The following is a 15,976-nucleotide window of genomic DNA, read 5'->3' as shown; positions in this document are numbered from 1 at the left end:
GATTTTACAATTCCACTTAGGGCTGCCACGATTATGTCGACTATTAAAATCGTAGACGACTAATTTAATAGTCGACACGTCGTTTGAAGCTTTGTAAGATCCCAAAAGACGCAGGAATAAGTAGTAGGATTTAAGAGTGTAATAACGGACTGAAACAGAAGATGGCAGCACTACATGTACAAGGATGCCAGTTGCCTTTTGTCTTTTCTTTTTTTTTCCTTTTTTTTTCCTTTTTTTTTTTTTTTTTTTATTGAAACAAATTTCCATATACAAAACAAGTCAAGGAAACAGACCAGAATTGTAACAATTTACATTATAAAGATGGTGAAGCAAGTCATCATAACTTTACAGGGAGAAAATAAAAGTTTCTAGAGTAAAGAAATAAGGAACATAGACCTTTTGACACAGGCAAGAAAATTAGAAGAGCAAGTATTTTTTGATTTTACAGTATAGTACAGCAGTTTTTTTGTTCATATTTGAAATAAGCTTAGGTGACTTAAAGTATTGACAAAAGTAATTCAAGAAGACGGTAAACATAGGAGAGGCATTCTTCCACTTACATAAATGAATGAAAAACTTACATAGCACTATTACAAAATTGACAACATCTGAGATTTCAGAATCCAGATTGTCCATAAAGTAAAGAATATCCTTAGATGTGAAGGCAGGTACATTGGAAATTCTGAGTGAAACCCAACAGTGTATTTCAAACCAGAAAGCATTAACATACTGACAAGTGAAAAATAGATGCTCTAGTGTTTCTGGATCGGAAGAACAGAAAGCACAAGAGTCGGCCTCAAAATTAAACCTTTTATGCAGGAATTCTCCAACTGGATAAATGCCTGATATGATTCTGAAGTGTGTTTCTTTCATTTTAGGCGCAAGTGGGTATTTTAAGTAAAAAGAAAATGACTTGTCTTTCAATATGCTATCAAGGTCATGTCTGACATTGACATTGTAGTTGCAGAATACTATTTGCTTAAAGGTATTAGAGATGAACTTATTATTAAATTGTTTGTCCTTTATTGAGGTATTACCTATCGTCAGTGAAGGTAAGCATGTTCTTATTAATGAATACTTTAAAGTATTTACGATAAGATTTAACAACGGTGTGGGTATCGCTTTACAAACCTTATTATAATTATTAAATGAAATCTCTATTTTATACTTATCAATAAATTCTTCATAAGATAGCAAGTTTCCATTTCTATCAAGCAGATCAACAACAAAACATACACCGTTATCATACCAGTCTGATTTAAATAAGGACTTCTTATTGATGACTATAACCCTATTATTCCACAACACAGAATTGTGAGGTGAAAAATTGTGGGTGAAAATTAGTTTCCCAAAATTCAAAGCTTGCTTATAGAAACTAGACAACTTAAGAGGAAGCTTAGATATTTCATAATCACATCTGAGCAAAAAATCTAACCCCCCGACCTTATTAAAGAGTTTGTTTGGAATATGGTACCACATAGATTGAGGACAGGAAATGCAGTCTTTTATCCATCTGAGCCTGAATGCAGCAATAATAGATTCAAAGTCTAAAGCTTTCAAGCCCCCATTTTCATAGTCTTTAACTAATTGGGATTTGCGTATATAATGTGTTTTATTCTTCCAGATAAAGCTGAATATAATAGAATTGGACAATTTAATCATTTAAGGAGATGTAAAAATTGAATAACAGGGGTATATGAGTCTTGAAAGTCCTTCTGCTTTAGACAGTAAGATACGACCTAATATGGATAAATCACGTGTTAACCAATGATTAAATATTTTTTTAACTACATTTAATCTAGGAGTTATGTTATTATTCTCTCGATCATTAGTATTTTTACTGATTATTAAACCAAGGTATTTTACCTCCTCTTTTACTGGTATATTGTTAATAGTATTTTGATTACAGTTGTGTACAGCTAAGATTTCACATTTTTTAAGGTTTAGTGTTAAGCCGGATGCTTTTGAGAATGAAAGGATTTTATTAATTGCAGTAGAAACCATATTTACATTCCTTAGAAATAAGGCAGTGTCATCAGCAAATTGACTAATTTTAAATTCTTTATCAAGAATGTTTATGCCTTCCAGATCTGAAGAGAGTTTGATATAAATGGCAAGCATTTCTGCTGCAACAATAAACAATAACGGGCTAATAGGGCATCCCTGCCGAATGCCACGATGAATTTTAAAACTATTAGAAAACCCCTGATTGAGTGCAATACTACTTGTTATATCTCTGTACAACATTTTCATTACACTAACAAATCTGGGACCAAAACCCACAGCCTCCAGAGCTTTAAATAAAAAATTATGCTCCAAAGAATCAAAAGCTTTAAAGAAATCAAGAAATAAAATAAGGCTATCATGAGGAATTAAATGATTGTAATCCAACATATCTAATACTAAACGGGTATGATTATGGATATGACGCCCTTTTATAAAGGCTGACTGTGTCTCATCTATTATTTGAGTTATTCCTGTTTTTAATCTGTTGGCATAGACATGAGCTAATAATTTGTAGTCACAGCAAAGAAGTGTGATAGGTCTCCAGTTATCTAAAAGGATAGGGTCCTTGTTTGGTTTAGGAAGTAAAGAAATTATTCCTCGTTTCATAGTTGGAGATAGCATCTGATCATTTATACATTCATTAAATACCTCTAGTAATAGATCTTTAATGTCATTCCAGAAATATCTGTAAAATTCAATCGTGATTCCGTCGGGACCTGGTGATTTACCATTCGCCATTTGGGAAACAGCAGCATCCAATTCAGCTAAAGTGATTTCAGACTCATTGAGATTTTTAAAGTGTGAGTCAATTTGAGGAATTTTTCCATGGATAGAGCTAAAAAAAGAATTAGTCTCCGAACTGGAATAATTTGTAGTGTAGAGGGCTGAATAGAACTCTGTGATATAGTTGTTTATAGTCTGTTGGTCTTCAGTCAGGGTATTATTAATTTGTAACTTCATTATAGTTTTTTTTGTTTGTCTAGTTTTCTCCAGGTTAAAGAAATAAGAAGAATTCTTTTCCCCCTCCTCAATCCATTTAGCCCTTGAGCAAATGAAGGCACCTTTTGCTTTGTCTATATAAAGTTCATCTAGTTTGTACTGCAACTGGTTTAGTTCTATAGAGTTTTCCTCTGTCAGATGTGATAAATTGCACAATGAACTTATTTGTGCAGTAATTTCAGCCTGTTTCTGTCTCCTTTTATTAGCCATTAATTTTCCTTCTTCACTAGCAATTTTTCTGACATTAAACTTCAACCATTCCCATTTACTAGTAGAAGAAAAATCCTCCATTGCTTTTACCTCTCCTATCAATGATTTAATTTTTATACAAAAAGACGAGCTTCGTAAGAGGTTACTGTTAAACTTCCAGTGAGAATTCTTCGGTTCTGATAATCTATTATCCGGGGAGATTGAAAGTGTTATGGCACAATGGTCAGTAACAGGGGAGTGAAGAATCTTACAGTTGGATGATAGGGGGAAGAGACTACCAGTTATTAAGCAATAATCCAGTCTTGAGCATTGAGAGCGCTCAGAATTATTCCAGGTGTATTGCAGTTTTTCTGGGTTTAAGTTACGCCAGATATCGATTAGGTTGAGGGTGCAGGAGAAATCCATTAATATTTGGTTAAAATGAGAAGAGTTATATTTAGTTGGAAATCTATCCAGTTTTTCATCTGGTACCATATTAAAGTCACCTGCAACAACGACTTTTTCAGTTGAATAGATGATCTTCCATTCTTCTATCATTTTTTTCAAATCAGAAATCAATTTCCTGTTTTTAGCTCTATTGTTGAACCCATAAACATTTACTAAAATGTACTTAGTATCATCCAACTCCATGTTAACCATTAACCAATGACCTTCCTCATCACCTTTATGATCAAGAACTCTTCCATTAAAACGATGTAGAAAAATAGCCACTCCTGCTGAATGAGAGGTACCATGAGATAAATAAATATCACCGCTTCCCCACTGCTTTCTCCAAAATATATGATCATCTTTACTACTGTGTGTCTCTTGAAATAAAAAACAATTCGTGTTAGGCTGTTCCTTACAAAAAAGAAAAATCGCTTTACGCTTTATGTTACTTCTTAAACCTCGAACATTTAAAGAAAATATTGAAAGAACCATTGAATATAGCTTGAAAGTGCTGTAATAACTAGAGTAAGGCAATGGAACATTTTACCTCCTATTAACTAATAGACCCAGTCAAAGTCAGGGACCATTGAGCAAGTTACCGGCTTAAATTTAGTTGAACAGTTATACCTTCTTATCTAGGTCGTTATAAAGTTCTTTCATTCTTTGATTTGACGACCATCGATGACAGCATATCCGTCCTTCAGGAAAGCTTTGAGCCCTCTGCTCCTTGCCTCCTCCACCCTCGGCCACAGACGTTTGCGGGCTTCTCTGTCTTCCTTACAAAAGTCCTCTCTAAACCGAATCTTCATCTCCTTGCAGAGCTTCGCCTCCTTGGACATCTTCCACACTAGGTCTCGAACAGTTCTCATGGCAAACTGTATGACAATCAGCCTGGGTTTGTCACCAACTCGTCCCTTCTGACCCAGCCGGTGCACTGTATCCACTGTGTTGTACAGCTGCTCGGCGTTCGCAGGAATTATCTTGGTCAGAATTCTGATTATTTCTTCTCTCGTGTTCTCCCCCTCCTTCTCAGGAACGCCAGTTAGCAGCAAAGACCATCTCCGTTTGTATCTAGCATGCTCCAGACACATTTCACGAAGAGCCTCGTTCTCTTTTTTCAGCGTCGCCATCTGCGTTTTAATACGTTTCACATCTTCCACCACAGATTTAACAGCTTCCGTATTAGCATCCACGGACTCCTTTACTTTTCTTACAGCGTCGGTGTTTTCTTGCAACTGGAATTCATAATTCTTTAAATGTTCACTTTGGGTGTCAAATTTACATACCAGTTTTTGGATAGCATTGAGGAGAACTGTGTTTGAAACTTCGTTTTGCGTCTGCGATTCGTTAGCCTTCATTTTTTTAGGATTTGGACTTTTAACTGGTGTGTGGTGACGATCAGCTTGCGGTCTGTCTTGTGATAAGTCGTGCTGCTGTTCCATCCATTCAATATCTTCTTCGTCGCACGCCTGTCGAAGAGCCGCTAGGTGGTAGCCATGATCTTTGTTAATGTTAGCCATTTCGCCGCTTCGGAGAAGGTGGCCGAGAATGACGGAGAGAAACACAGGGAGGAAGTTTTTGAGTTTTAGAGATGAAGTATAACTAGTCTGCTTCTAATTCCGGTTAACTTGATTGCGGTCAAGACATAAAGGAGGTTCTTTTAAGGAAAAGCCTCGGAGCCCACTCAAGTTGAACCGCTCACTCCGCCATCTTCCCAGTCCCCCTCTCTTACGGATCGGGTAGTGACACCGTTAAACCCCGAAGAAGAAGAAGCTGTGTCCCAGAATTCATAGCGCAGCCCTGCTCAGTTTCGAACAATGGCGGCAGCTAGTTAGTTTTAATATTACTCTTATTATTCTTTCTGGGTCACAAAATAAATGTTTAACATATTTTCAGGCGAGAATGTAGCTGTGTAAACCTCAAATATCTGCTCAGTTTATCAAGACACCACATACTTTCAAAAGCGCTCCGACGTTTTCGGAGACGTCTGTTACCCACTAGCTCATAGCTAGCTGGGGGCTAGGCTCACTAGAGCCGTGAGAACACCGGACTCCCGGCAAATACGCTACTCAGGTTAAACATATATAAGTCACTTAGATAACTTAAAAATGTTATTGTTTGGCTTTTTTTTTTAGTATTTTATTTGTACCTGAGTGAATCGGTTTGGCTGAGATTAAAGTTATAGTTTTTACACAGCTGAATAAACCTCAAGCAGACAGCTGATTATCAGAAGTGTGAGATGCTCCAGAATTTACTCCGGTTTCCTGTTATAGTTTAGATAGCAAGGAGTAGGGCTGGGTATCGTCACTGATTTCTAGAATCGATTCAATTCCGATTCACAAGGTCCCGAATCGATTCGATCCACGATTCGATTTAATTCGATTCGATTCGATTTAAATCTGGGAAATTTTGACAGTCAGAAATATTATAATTCAGATCAGTACATTTACATATTTTTGTATCAATAAAAAGGAAGCTGACACACGCAAGACTTTATCAAAGGTGTAAGCATCACAGCAGATGCCTTTGTGTCAAAGTAGCTGAAGATAAAACACAGAAAAACATGAAGGTGGTTTTCCTGGCCTGGGATTTTATAAAAATATTCTGCAGTACATCAAAAACGAAAGAAAACCATTAATCAACATATGAACATTACCTCTGAAGTTACACAGGTTTTATTAGAGACACGGTTAAGCGTTTTGCATTTTGAATAATTTTAAAAAGTTTAAATTTGTTCAGTATTGAACAGCAGAAATGAGGTTTTCTTTTCAGAAGAATGTAAAAGGGAAAAAAACAGCGGCCGACAGCGCTGTAAACAACAGTAGACTTGTGCGTAACAAGCAAGCGAATAATGAAGAAAGGGAAACTGTTCTTGAAGTACACACAGAGAGAGAGAGGGCGAGAGAGAGACAGAGAGAGAGAGAAACAGAGAGAGAGAGAGGGCGAGAGAGAGAGAGACAGAGAGAGAGAGCTGTGCATCGCGGTGGAAGCAAAACAGTAAAAGTCAGAGTGAATTCATGACGATGTTTATGTGAATCTTCTTTTGCTGCTGGTTCGGTCAATATTGTTTGGAAAGAGATCAAACTAACAGCTTTAGAATCAGCGCATAAAGGGCGTGAACACAAAGCGCGGACCCGCCGACAGATCAGAATCAGTGAGCTGTCGGCTTTCAGCCCCGACCGTGTCCATGCTGTTGGGTGAGAAAGGCGACATCTAAATGATTCTGATCCGCGGGTCGTGCTGTGTGTTTAAGTCTTTGTGCAGAATCCGTGTTCCTGCTCTCATTTACTGTCTTAGCTGTTTGGTGGTTCTTGAAATTTTGTGAGATGTCACCAGAGATTCTGGCATTTCGGGCAAAATAAATTTATATTAAAAAAATCGATTCAGGATTTTAATTAATCGATTTTACGTTATCCAAGCCATAATCGATTTTAATCAATGAATCGATTATAAAAACCCACCCCTAGCAAGGAGTTTATTAAACTTCACCGAAACAATCTGCAAATTTCATTAAAATTTAATAAACTATCATTTTGTCTTTATTTTTAGTTAGCACAGACCTTAAACACTTAAAGCTGTAAGCTAATGATAGTTATATAAGAGCAGATGCTGCTGGTGCAATAAGCTGTACGTTTTACTTCAATGGATTTGATTAGTCGACTAATCGCAAAAATAATCGGTGACTAGTCGACTATCAAAATAATCGTTTGTGGCAGCCCTAATTCCACTATCTCAAGCGCAGGTGTCGAACTCCAGGCCTCGAGGGCTGCTGTCCTGCTTGTTTCCAACCCCTGATCTAAAGCTTACAGATAACTAAGGTTGAGTAATGAAAGCGCGAAATCCTATTGAATTTAAGTCATCTATTAAGATGCTGAACTGCATTAAGCAAAACCTGTGCTTCAGTGGAAGAAGCAAACAATCTAGACTGTGTGAACAGCTTTAAACTACTGTATGAATGCCCCTAAATATCATATACCAAATATAAAATATAGTGCACGAAGAAAAAAGATTTGGATGTTTTTTTTAAGTATTTAAAGATAATTGTAATAGTTGATATAAAATGTTTATATTATAACAAATATGGCAACTACATTGAGATTTGAAGTAACCAACAGAAAATATAAAACCAAACTTTCAAAACATTACTTTATATTCACAAGTTTTTAAAAGCCTCAGTTAACGCCAACAATCGGACCCTTTATTGAAATCAAATATAAACAGTGACTTTAAAAAAAAAAAAAAAAATGCATTACCAGGTACAACCATACACAGCAGGTATAATGGCTCTGCTCTCTATTAACTACCAGCTTCACTCATATTGTAACTTTATTAGTACACCATCCACTATGTTAGCCATAAATACAAAGATTAAAACATTCAGACATGGTTTTCCTCTTTGTGAGAAAAACGCACTTATATCACAGCCAGTGATAATCTATAATCTAAACTTCCAAAAATAACAGTAACAGCCCTACTCCATTTTTCAGACTTAAGCAGAGGATTCGATTTGTAGCTGGGAAGCGCTGCTGATCAGGTCTTGTGGAAGACTTTTTCGGGCTTCTTGCATCTTTTTCCTGGCCCTCTGAAAGGCCTCTGCAAAAGGAAGAAAGTACCAGTCGAATACTACACACATACAGAGAAGGCTTACATAGCAATTTATATCGAATATAAACAGAAATAACAAAGAAAAAAAAGGTTAACTGTTTTCTTGATTTTACATATAACTGGTCTGAAATAATACGCTACATTTTGTAGCTCAGAAAACAAACCAAGCTATAACCAATCCATCCATATCTCACATATGTCAGGCTGAAGTGCTGAAAGAAACTTGTATCTCAGCGAGTTGATCTCCCACAGGGTTTAGCTTTCAAACTAATAGCCTAAGCTCAGTGGGTCCTGAAAATCCAGACTTCTTACCCAGGATGGTGCAAACAGCTCCTTGCTGACTAAATCCTCCCAGCTGGTCAAAAACTCTCTGTCTCCTCTTCTTCAACATGGCGGTATCAACAAAGGCCCTGCACATGAAATTAAAATATTTCATGTTATCACTGATGATCATCTGAATGCATACAAACAGAGGTTTATATTTTCAACACCTGCACTAACATAAAAATAAAATTACAGTGTATTTTGGGACTGTGAAATAGGAGACAGTTGTGAAGTTGTAGATTTGCTGCTGTGTTGAAACGAATAAAGTCTAGCCACTGAAGAAATGTGATAATCTATAACAATGCAGATAATGTAGAGCATACCAACCATATAAGTAGTACATGTATTTCTATTAAATGTTAGGTACAATACTTAACAAGTTTATTAGACTACTTGTCATAAAAACAAGAAAACAAATATTTTAGAAATCAGTCAAACACTTGTTTAAAACTAAAAATCAAATTCCTTTTTATTAGACTGGAATTCGTGTTTTCATTTCATTCATTAATAATAATAATAATAATAAATAATACTAACAACAATAATAGTGTTCTTTACTATTTTCAATTTCAATTTCAATTAAATAGCTCACGTAAATTGGTGGTTAACCATTACAAAACATTAGAAAAGATCTTGGTAATTACCAATACTGTTCATTTAGGGCAGCTGTGGCATAAACCTTACATTGGGTGGTGGTGTAATAAATTTTTTAGGCACTCTATGCATGGCTACTTTTTTGAAGCCAGGCTTTACTTACCTGGCTTGCTGAATACAGTTGAGATTAAAAGTGACACTTCCTGTGGTTTCAGTGCAGAAGCCAAAGCGACTGAGCCTCTCCCCCTGCAGCCACACACAGACATACAGACATATTAAAAAATAAAATAAAACAAAAATGATCATATTTAACATAACATAAAACATGTATATAAAACTAGAAGGTTAAAGAATGCCTTCATAATTGTACCAGGAGTTAAATTTATCCACTGCATTTGTAAGGTCTCATGTATGCACACATTGCTGTAACCAGAACTTATGTTAAGCTGTTGTACGGTACATTTAAATGTTTAACAGATTGTAGTTTAACAAATAAGTCATTCCCTGTTTAATTAAGTAATGCAGTAAGCCTACTGGGTTTATTAATTGTATTATGTAAATAATTTAATTATTAAATCAAGAATTAGAATATGATTTGAATAGGCAAACATCCTAATTAAAGTTTAAGTATTTTCTTTATAATCCAGTGTGGCATTTTAAGCAGCTGTTAAGTTCTGCAATCTTTTATTCATAAAAACAAATAAAAAAAATAAAAATCTTTAAATCTAATCCTCTTTAAGCAAAACAGAAAAAACATACACTTAAATTATGTGTAAACATTTGTCAGATCCATATAGCCTCTGCAGAGTTTTGACCCCACCTTGAATGTCCCTGGTATTCTGACGTAGCTGTGGTCCTCAAGCTCTGGAGAACCTCCAATAAAGAAGCGCCTGAGTGCAGAAACCGTCCCCATCTGAAGGGGTCTCCATGTGTGACATGTCATTGTGTGTTTACCTGGCGTGCACACACATAAATGCAGACAAAACATATAATGCAGGACAATAAAAAGTTGTGATTTTTATAACTAATCAAAACATTTTTATCTGAAATAAAAATTTTAAAATGCAAAATTTTAATAATTGGAAAAATATATTTTCTAAATGTTAACTTAAGCTCCAACATTTGGCTGATTAAATTTGATGAACAGGACATCTTAACCAAAGATTATTCATTTTAGTCATTTCTAAGCAAAAATGCTACATACATAGGGCATGCTTATTTATAATATAGGGTAAATTAACTGAACTGGGTTTGGGACTTCCGTTTATTCTGAATGTGTAATCTTAGAATATGAGAAATTATCAATATATATTTTTTCCCCTAATTTCAATCCATCAGTTTTCCAGTACACATAGCATACCAGGCATAGCAGGAAACAGCAGATAGCCATAGCCTTCAGTTCGATAACGCTGCCAGGAGTCCAGTGAAAGAACCTTGAAGTAGAGCACTGGCCACTGTGGGACTGAGTCTGAAATTAGAAACAAGAAACTTGTGTCAGTTTAACCTTTTAAAACAGTGAATCACCTAAAGACAATTATCTGTTACTGATACTAACGGTCACTCTCTTTTTCGGTCATGTAGAAAGCCTCGAAGTGGAAGGGGTAGCTAAAGAAAGCTACGTTTTCCTGTTAGCCGAAAGAACATACAGAGTTTAACATATCTCATCAAACAGCCATGCTGTCAATATATTGAACAAATAGTTCTTTTCAATACACACCTTCCCTAATGTTTTAGTCCGACAGGTCTGGGTAACCCCTGACATAGACTGGAATGGCCGGCTGGACCAATCTTAAATAATAATAATAATAATAATAATAATAATAATAATAATAATAATAATAATAATAATATAGGCTGAATTGGCAAATTAAATGCAATGAATTCATTATAAAGTGCACAGTGCATCTGCATACTGGAAGTATCACATGTGACTCACTGTTGGGCAGTTCCATAAAGAAGTGGATGTACAAGTTATCATATTCAAAGCCTTGAGCTGAGACTGGGCAGAGAGAAGAACAAAAAAAGGACATTTGAATGATGAAGTCTGTTAGTTTCCTAAAGTATCTGTAAAAATGGGCACAGTATTTCTACTCACCTATCTCTCCATTCGTCATATAACGCAGAATACCTAGAGGAGGCTACAGGAATAAAATCTTGTAAGAACAAAGACAATTTGTGACTATATCCTTTGACCTTAGGTGTCTTACCATTTCAAAGTCCTGTCCCACGAGGCTATTTAAGTACTCCTTGTGCCTTATGTACAGCTACAAAGAGAGAAAGGTTGATGTATTTGTGTGATTAGACCTGTTATTTGACTATACTTTTTCTGAAGCCTGAAAAAATAAGCATGAAGATGAACTCACATCTTTGTACATGTTCTGCTCCCTGACCTTGTCCTCAGGTTTCATACATGCCGATACATTCTCAACAGTGAGACGCCAGACTTCTCTCCTCTCCCCCTCTGTTACAATCCTGCACAACAATACAAACATCACACCAGCTTTGCATTTAATTCATCACCTTCTGACATGATCTTTTGCTGTCTTTTCAGTTAGTATCAAACATAATAATAATTTATCAGTGAGAACTTGAGCTACGCATCTCCACTGATGCTGAAGACTTGCCTGTAGGGCTCTTTGCCTTTGTTAAAATCAGGTTTTACAATCACTGTTCCACAGCCATCGGTTTTTATAGTTGCCAGCAAACATTCATTTTCTTTCTGGCCCAGCCTGAGGAAACAAAAAACACAAACAGAAAAATCACATAAGAAACACTGAATAAATCAACCCTAGTAATAGGAGAACAAGAAGAAAAATGCCTGATAGACTGAAAGTTTTCCTAACTCCTTCACTTTGTGCTGCAAGACAAGCTGCCCCTCGAAAAGCTAAAACAAGCAGGGCCTACACTGCATACTAATGGATACTAATGGTAATGGATTTCTCTGATCTGAGAGACAGCAAAGTCACCAACACAGAGTACAGACTACATGTTCTAAGAAAGTGAAGCCTAATAAATGAAGACTAACTTTTTCTGCATTTTTTATGAGAGATCAAAAGTGTGAACAAAGCCGACTCCCTTACCTTCCACTGGCGCCCAGGTCCCCCATGATGTGCATGGTCTGCATGACATTATTGACCACATGCCTGTTCCTCACAAACTCCTCTGTTGGCTCCCAGTTGATGATTTTTGACTTTGGGACACTGGAATCCCTGCAAAGCATGCCAGCCAATAATATAGCATTACTTTTTACATGTTTATACCTAGAGTTAGGATTATATCCTATTTTTATGTCTTGACTTTCATTAGGAAAAGAATCATTAGGTGGATTATAATGGATTTAGACAGGAAGATGAATAGAAAATAATACACAGAATGTAATGAGGAAAGACAATGTAGGTTTTTAATCAATCTGAAAACATAGTTTCACCCACATGGTGCGTCTTTCTTGACGTCTGTGTCTCACACTGGCCATCCTCTCAGCCAGGAAGGTTGGGTTGGATTTGGTGGTAAATATGTCAGTAGCATGCTGCTGCGAGGGCCACAAGGTCACAAGAAACACACAAACACAGTTAGAGAAGCTGGAACTGCACAGTTTGGGGTCTTAGATTTATTTTGCACAAATAAATAAAAATTAGAAATCTGCAAAGCTGGTTGCTTTTGGAGAGAAAAGTCTAGACCATGTGTAGCAAATAAGTTGTCAAACTATCAGAGTTATCAAAAAAAAAAAACTGTCAGGGAAAGTACTGTGAGCAGAGCCATCACAGACAGCATGCTTACTTTCTCCATCCTGACAGGTACGGTAAAACAGTCAGGACAAACAGCAGCTTGAAAAGTATTATGGAGAGCCTTCAAGAACACTGGTTGCAGTTTGCCCTCCATATCATCACAATATGCCACCAGAATCATGAGGAAGGCTGCCAGCATCATCATCACTAACCTCTCCCACCCTCAACATCACCTGTTCAGTAAGTATGAGCAATTATGCACCATTATGCACTGAAACTATATGGATGTATCATTCATTTGCACTATGAACTGCATTATGAACTGCATGATGTACTCTATACGTCCTTGTACTAAAAATACACCTTAAAGATAGGTACACCTGCACTTTGGATACACTGCACTACATTTTTATATTTAATGTGTTGCATGTTCCCTGCAAATTTGAAATTATGGCCATTATTGGGCACAAAAAGTTCAACAACAATCATGATAGGGCCTAATGCGGCCACTAAATGAGTGGTTAAAAGGATTGCTTTTGAACTTTGCTGGCAGGCATGTCTTATGAGACATGATAATCCACAAAACTTTACTTGATAGATCTGTGTAAGGTTTTTAAGGATAGCCAGACTGCACTATGCCACAAATACCAAGCACAACACACAGAGGACTGCAAAAAGCCTTTACAGTAAACACGTCCATTTGGTCACATGATAAAGGGATACACTCATAGGTGATAAATACTGTAACTGCTTCTAAACCTACAACATGTTTTTGGTCCAAATCTAGCCTTTAGTGTGTCCCATTTAAATATATTTATAAAAAAAAAAACATTACTTTTGGAATACCTCTGCAAATATGCTTGTCGTGTTGGACAAATACAGTGAGAATACAGTGCAACCTACCAGCTGATGTACTGGAAGGCAGCTGGTGTAGCGGTCATGATCGGTGTATGTGAAAATTCTGCGATTGCGTCGACCCTTGCCCCTGTTGAGGGCTTTGACTTCTGTGTGGTACTGACGGTCCAGAGGGGTCTGACATGCTGCTTCGTTCTGGAACAGCTCCATTTCATACTGGAATTACAGACAGTCACAGAAATGTAAAGTAATAATGTCCAGTGTCCAGTTTTAAATAGTAAACATTTCAATTGTTTTCAATATAATTTGCAGTGAGAGTAGGATGTTAAATATTCAAAATTCTACCTGACTGAAGAATTTCTCCTGCCAGCCAACCACTAGCTCCTCTTCATTATCACCTGATGTCAGAGTAGCATAAATGCCAAGATATTAAAATAAGCCTCAAAGGAAAGAGCCATCCTAATATGGGCAAATACAAGTGCCACGCCCCAGTTCAGAACACCATTAATAAATAATTAATTATAATAGAGGCTTTAATGAAGAAATTGTATCAATTATGTCAATTTTTCAGGTGCTGCAGCCTGAGGTTGCTTCCAGACAACTTATGTTAATAATACATGCAGAATGTGAATTAAGTTATGGTTGGAATACTATTCAGTTATACTTTTTTGCAGGTACAGCCAGTTTCTGAGGAAAAATAAGAGAACTTTGTTCTCAGAATTTAAGAACAAGAGGACAGGAAAGAGAAAATGAGGAAAGATGACTGATCATTTTCAACACCAAGGACTGTTCAGCAAGTGACATTGAAACACAGAAAGAATGATAATAATGTTGTGTTGTTATTTATGGGCTAAGCTTGAAGGCTTAACGGGGTAGTTGGAAGTATTGTAGGACAGCTTGGACTGGTGCAGAAAAGGCTGTAGTATTAAAGTTTACTCAGGGCGACTAACTGCCAATTTAAATGTAGCACTCTTTTTTATTTCATGCAAAGTCCACCTTTATACCAGCTTTAAACTGGCTAGAGGTTTGAGCTATGTAGCCATAATAACTCATGCAACATCCTCAGTAAACTTCAAGGCCTGCAAATGATCACAGCTTGAACATAAATTTTAAAACCAAGCTGGAAAGCCGGAAATCAAACGTCGACTCAACACTAACCAAGCAAAAAATAAGTAGTTTCTCAATGTAATTTTACCTGTCTGGCCTTGTGATGACAGTGTTTCCAGTTCAATTGCGCCTCTGTCTTGCCGGGACAGAAACTGCTGCTGGAGATGCTGTGTGAGAGCTGATGTGGAGGTCACTCTCTCTATGCGCACCCTAAAGGATGTGAACAAATGGAAATAAAGCGTGGAAACAACGTGTCTTGGCGTTAACACATATGTTTGTAGACGTAGATTTCTAATCTTCACATTCTTTCCTTAAAACAGTGAAAGTAGTGGAATAGTTTGGTGAAAAAAACAGCTCAAAAATGTCTCATCTCGGTCTCAGTAATACTCATTTTCTTTATGAGTTGTCCTTCGATACTCGTATAAAATACGATCTAATACAACCATAGGCTACTTACTTTATTTTCAAGTTTTTGATAGCATCCCGGGACCGATAGACAGCTTCTCCGGTGTCTGTGTTCCAGCAATCTGTCATGACTATTTAGCGGTGAGATGTTAGCTCCTCACGTAGCACTTTTTATTAGCTGCAGTTAGCACACACATACGCCTTTGTGCAGATACTTTCATTTCGTAAAGAAAAACATTAGTCAAAGGTGTAAATGTAAGCAGTAAAAAAAATGTATATATGTGTATAAAAATATAAATCGAAACACTTGTGGACAAAGCGAGGCAAATTGGTAGTTGTCGTTGCCATAGAGATAAACGATGTTCTTCTTCTTCTAGTTTTTTGCGGTTTGAACACCAGATTACAGCAGCATTATCGCCACCCATTGACCAAAGCTCCAAAGCGTTGAGTCTGGTCATCTGGACGGTTTTTTTTTTTTTGTTTGTTTGTTTTTTAATAGACTTTATTGACAAAACACAAAGTAAATATATAAATGAACAAAACATAATGTCAGGGGGTTTAGTGTAAAAACAAATAGATACAGTCAAGAAACAAAATCACATAATATTTAACAAGAAGCATTAGTTTATGGTTTTAAAAGCTTTTATATTTTGGGAAAGTTGTATAGTTTTAACATATAGTTTGGTTTTATTTAAAAAGCATTGAAAGTATGGTTT

The 15,976-nt window shown here is 36.5% G+C and overlaps 1 protein-coding gene across 2 annotated transcripts; it reads right to left on the bottom strand.

Moving 5' to 3' along the window:
* Window positions 1-8,134: 8,134 nt before the first annotated feature.
* On the bottom strand, window positions 8,135-15,408 carry mks1 (MKS transition zone complex subunit 1). Of its 2 annotated transcripts, none has more exons than XM_085364044.1 (18): window positions 15,313-15,408; window positions 14,944-15,065; window positions 14,094-14,146; window positions 13,797-13,964; window positions 12,600-12,697; window positions 12,249-12,377; window positions 11,793-11,897; window positions 11,532-11,640; window positions 11,376-11,432; window positions 11,264-11,306; window positions 11,105-11,167; window positions 10,886-10,956; window positions 10,724-10,793; window positions 10,529-10,636; window positions 9,989-10,122; window positions 9,332-9,414; window positions 8,563-8,660; window positions 8,135-8,238 (listed from the first exon to the last, which is right to left on the bottom strand). In XM_085364044.1, the coding sequence occupies exons 1-18, from the start codon at window positions 15,387-15,389 to the stop codon at window positions 8,135-8,137; spliced, it is 1,692 nt and encodes a 563-aa protein (XP_085220170.1). In that variant the 5' UTR covers window positions 15,390-15,408. The 2 variants fall into 2 exon arrangements, with proteins under 2 accessions (XP_085220170.1, XP_085220171.1); XM_085364045.1 differs by having other exon boundaries at window positions 12,600-12,694.
* Window positions 15,409-15,976: the final 568 nt, after the last annotated feature.

The sequence above is a fragment of the Diplotaxodon limnothrissa genome, linkage group LG10 (genome assembly GCF_057381915.1).
Source record: "Diplotaxodon limnothrissa isolate DT_005_m linkage group LG10, D_limnothrissa_male_GT1.1, whole genome shotgun sequence".
In the NCBI taxonomy this organism is placed as follows: Eukaryota; Metazoa; Chordata; class Actinopteri; order Cichliformes; family Cichlidae; genus Diplotaxodon; species Diplotaxodon limnothrissa.
Note: the sequence above shows the minus strand (reverse complement) of the source record. Positions and strands in the feature narration are given on the sequence as shown.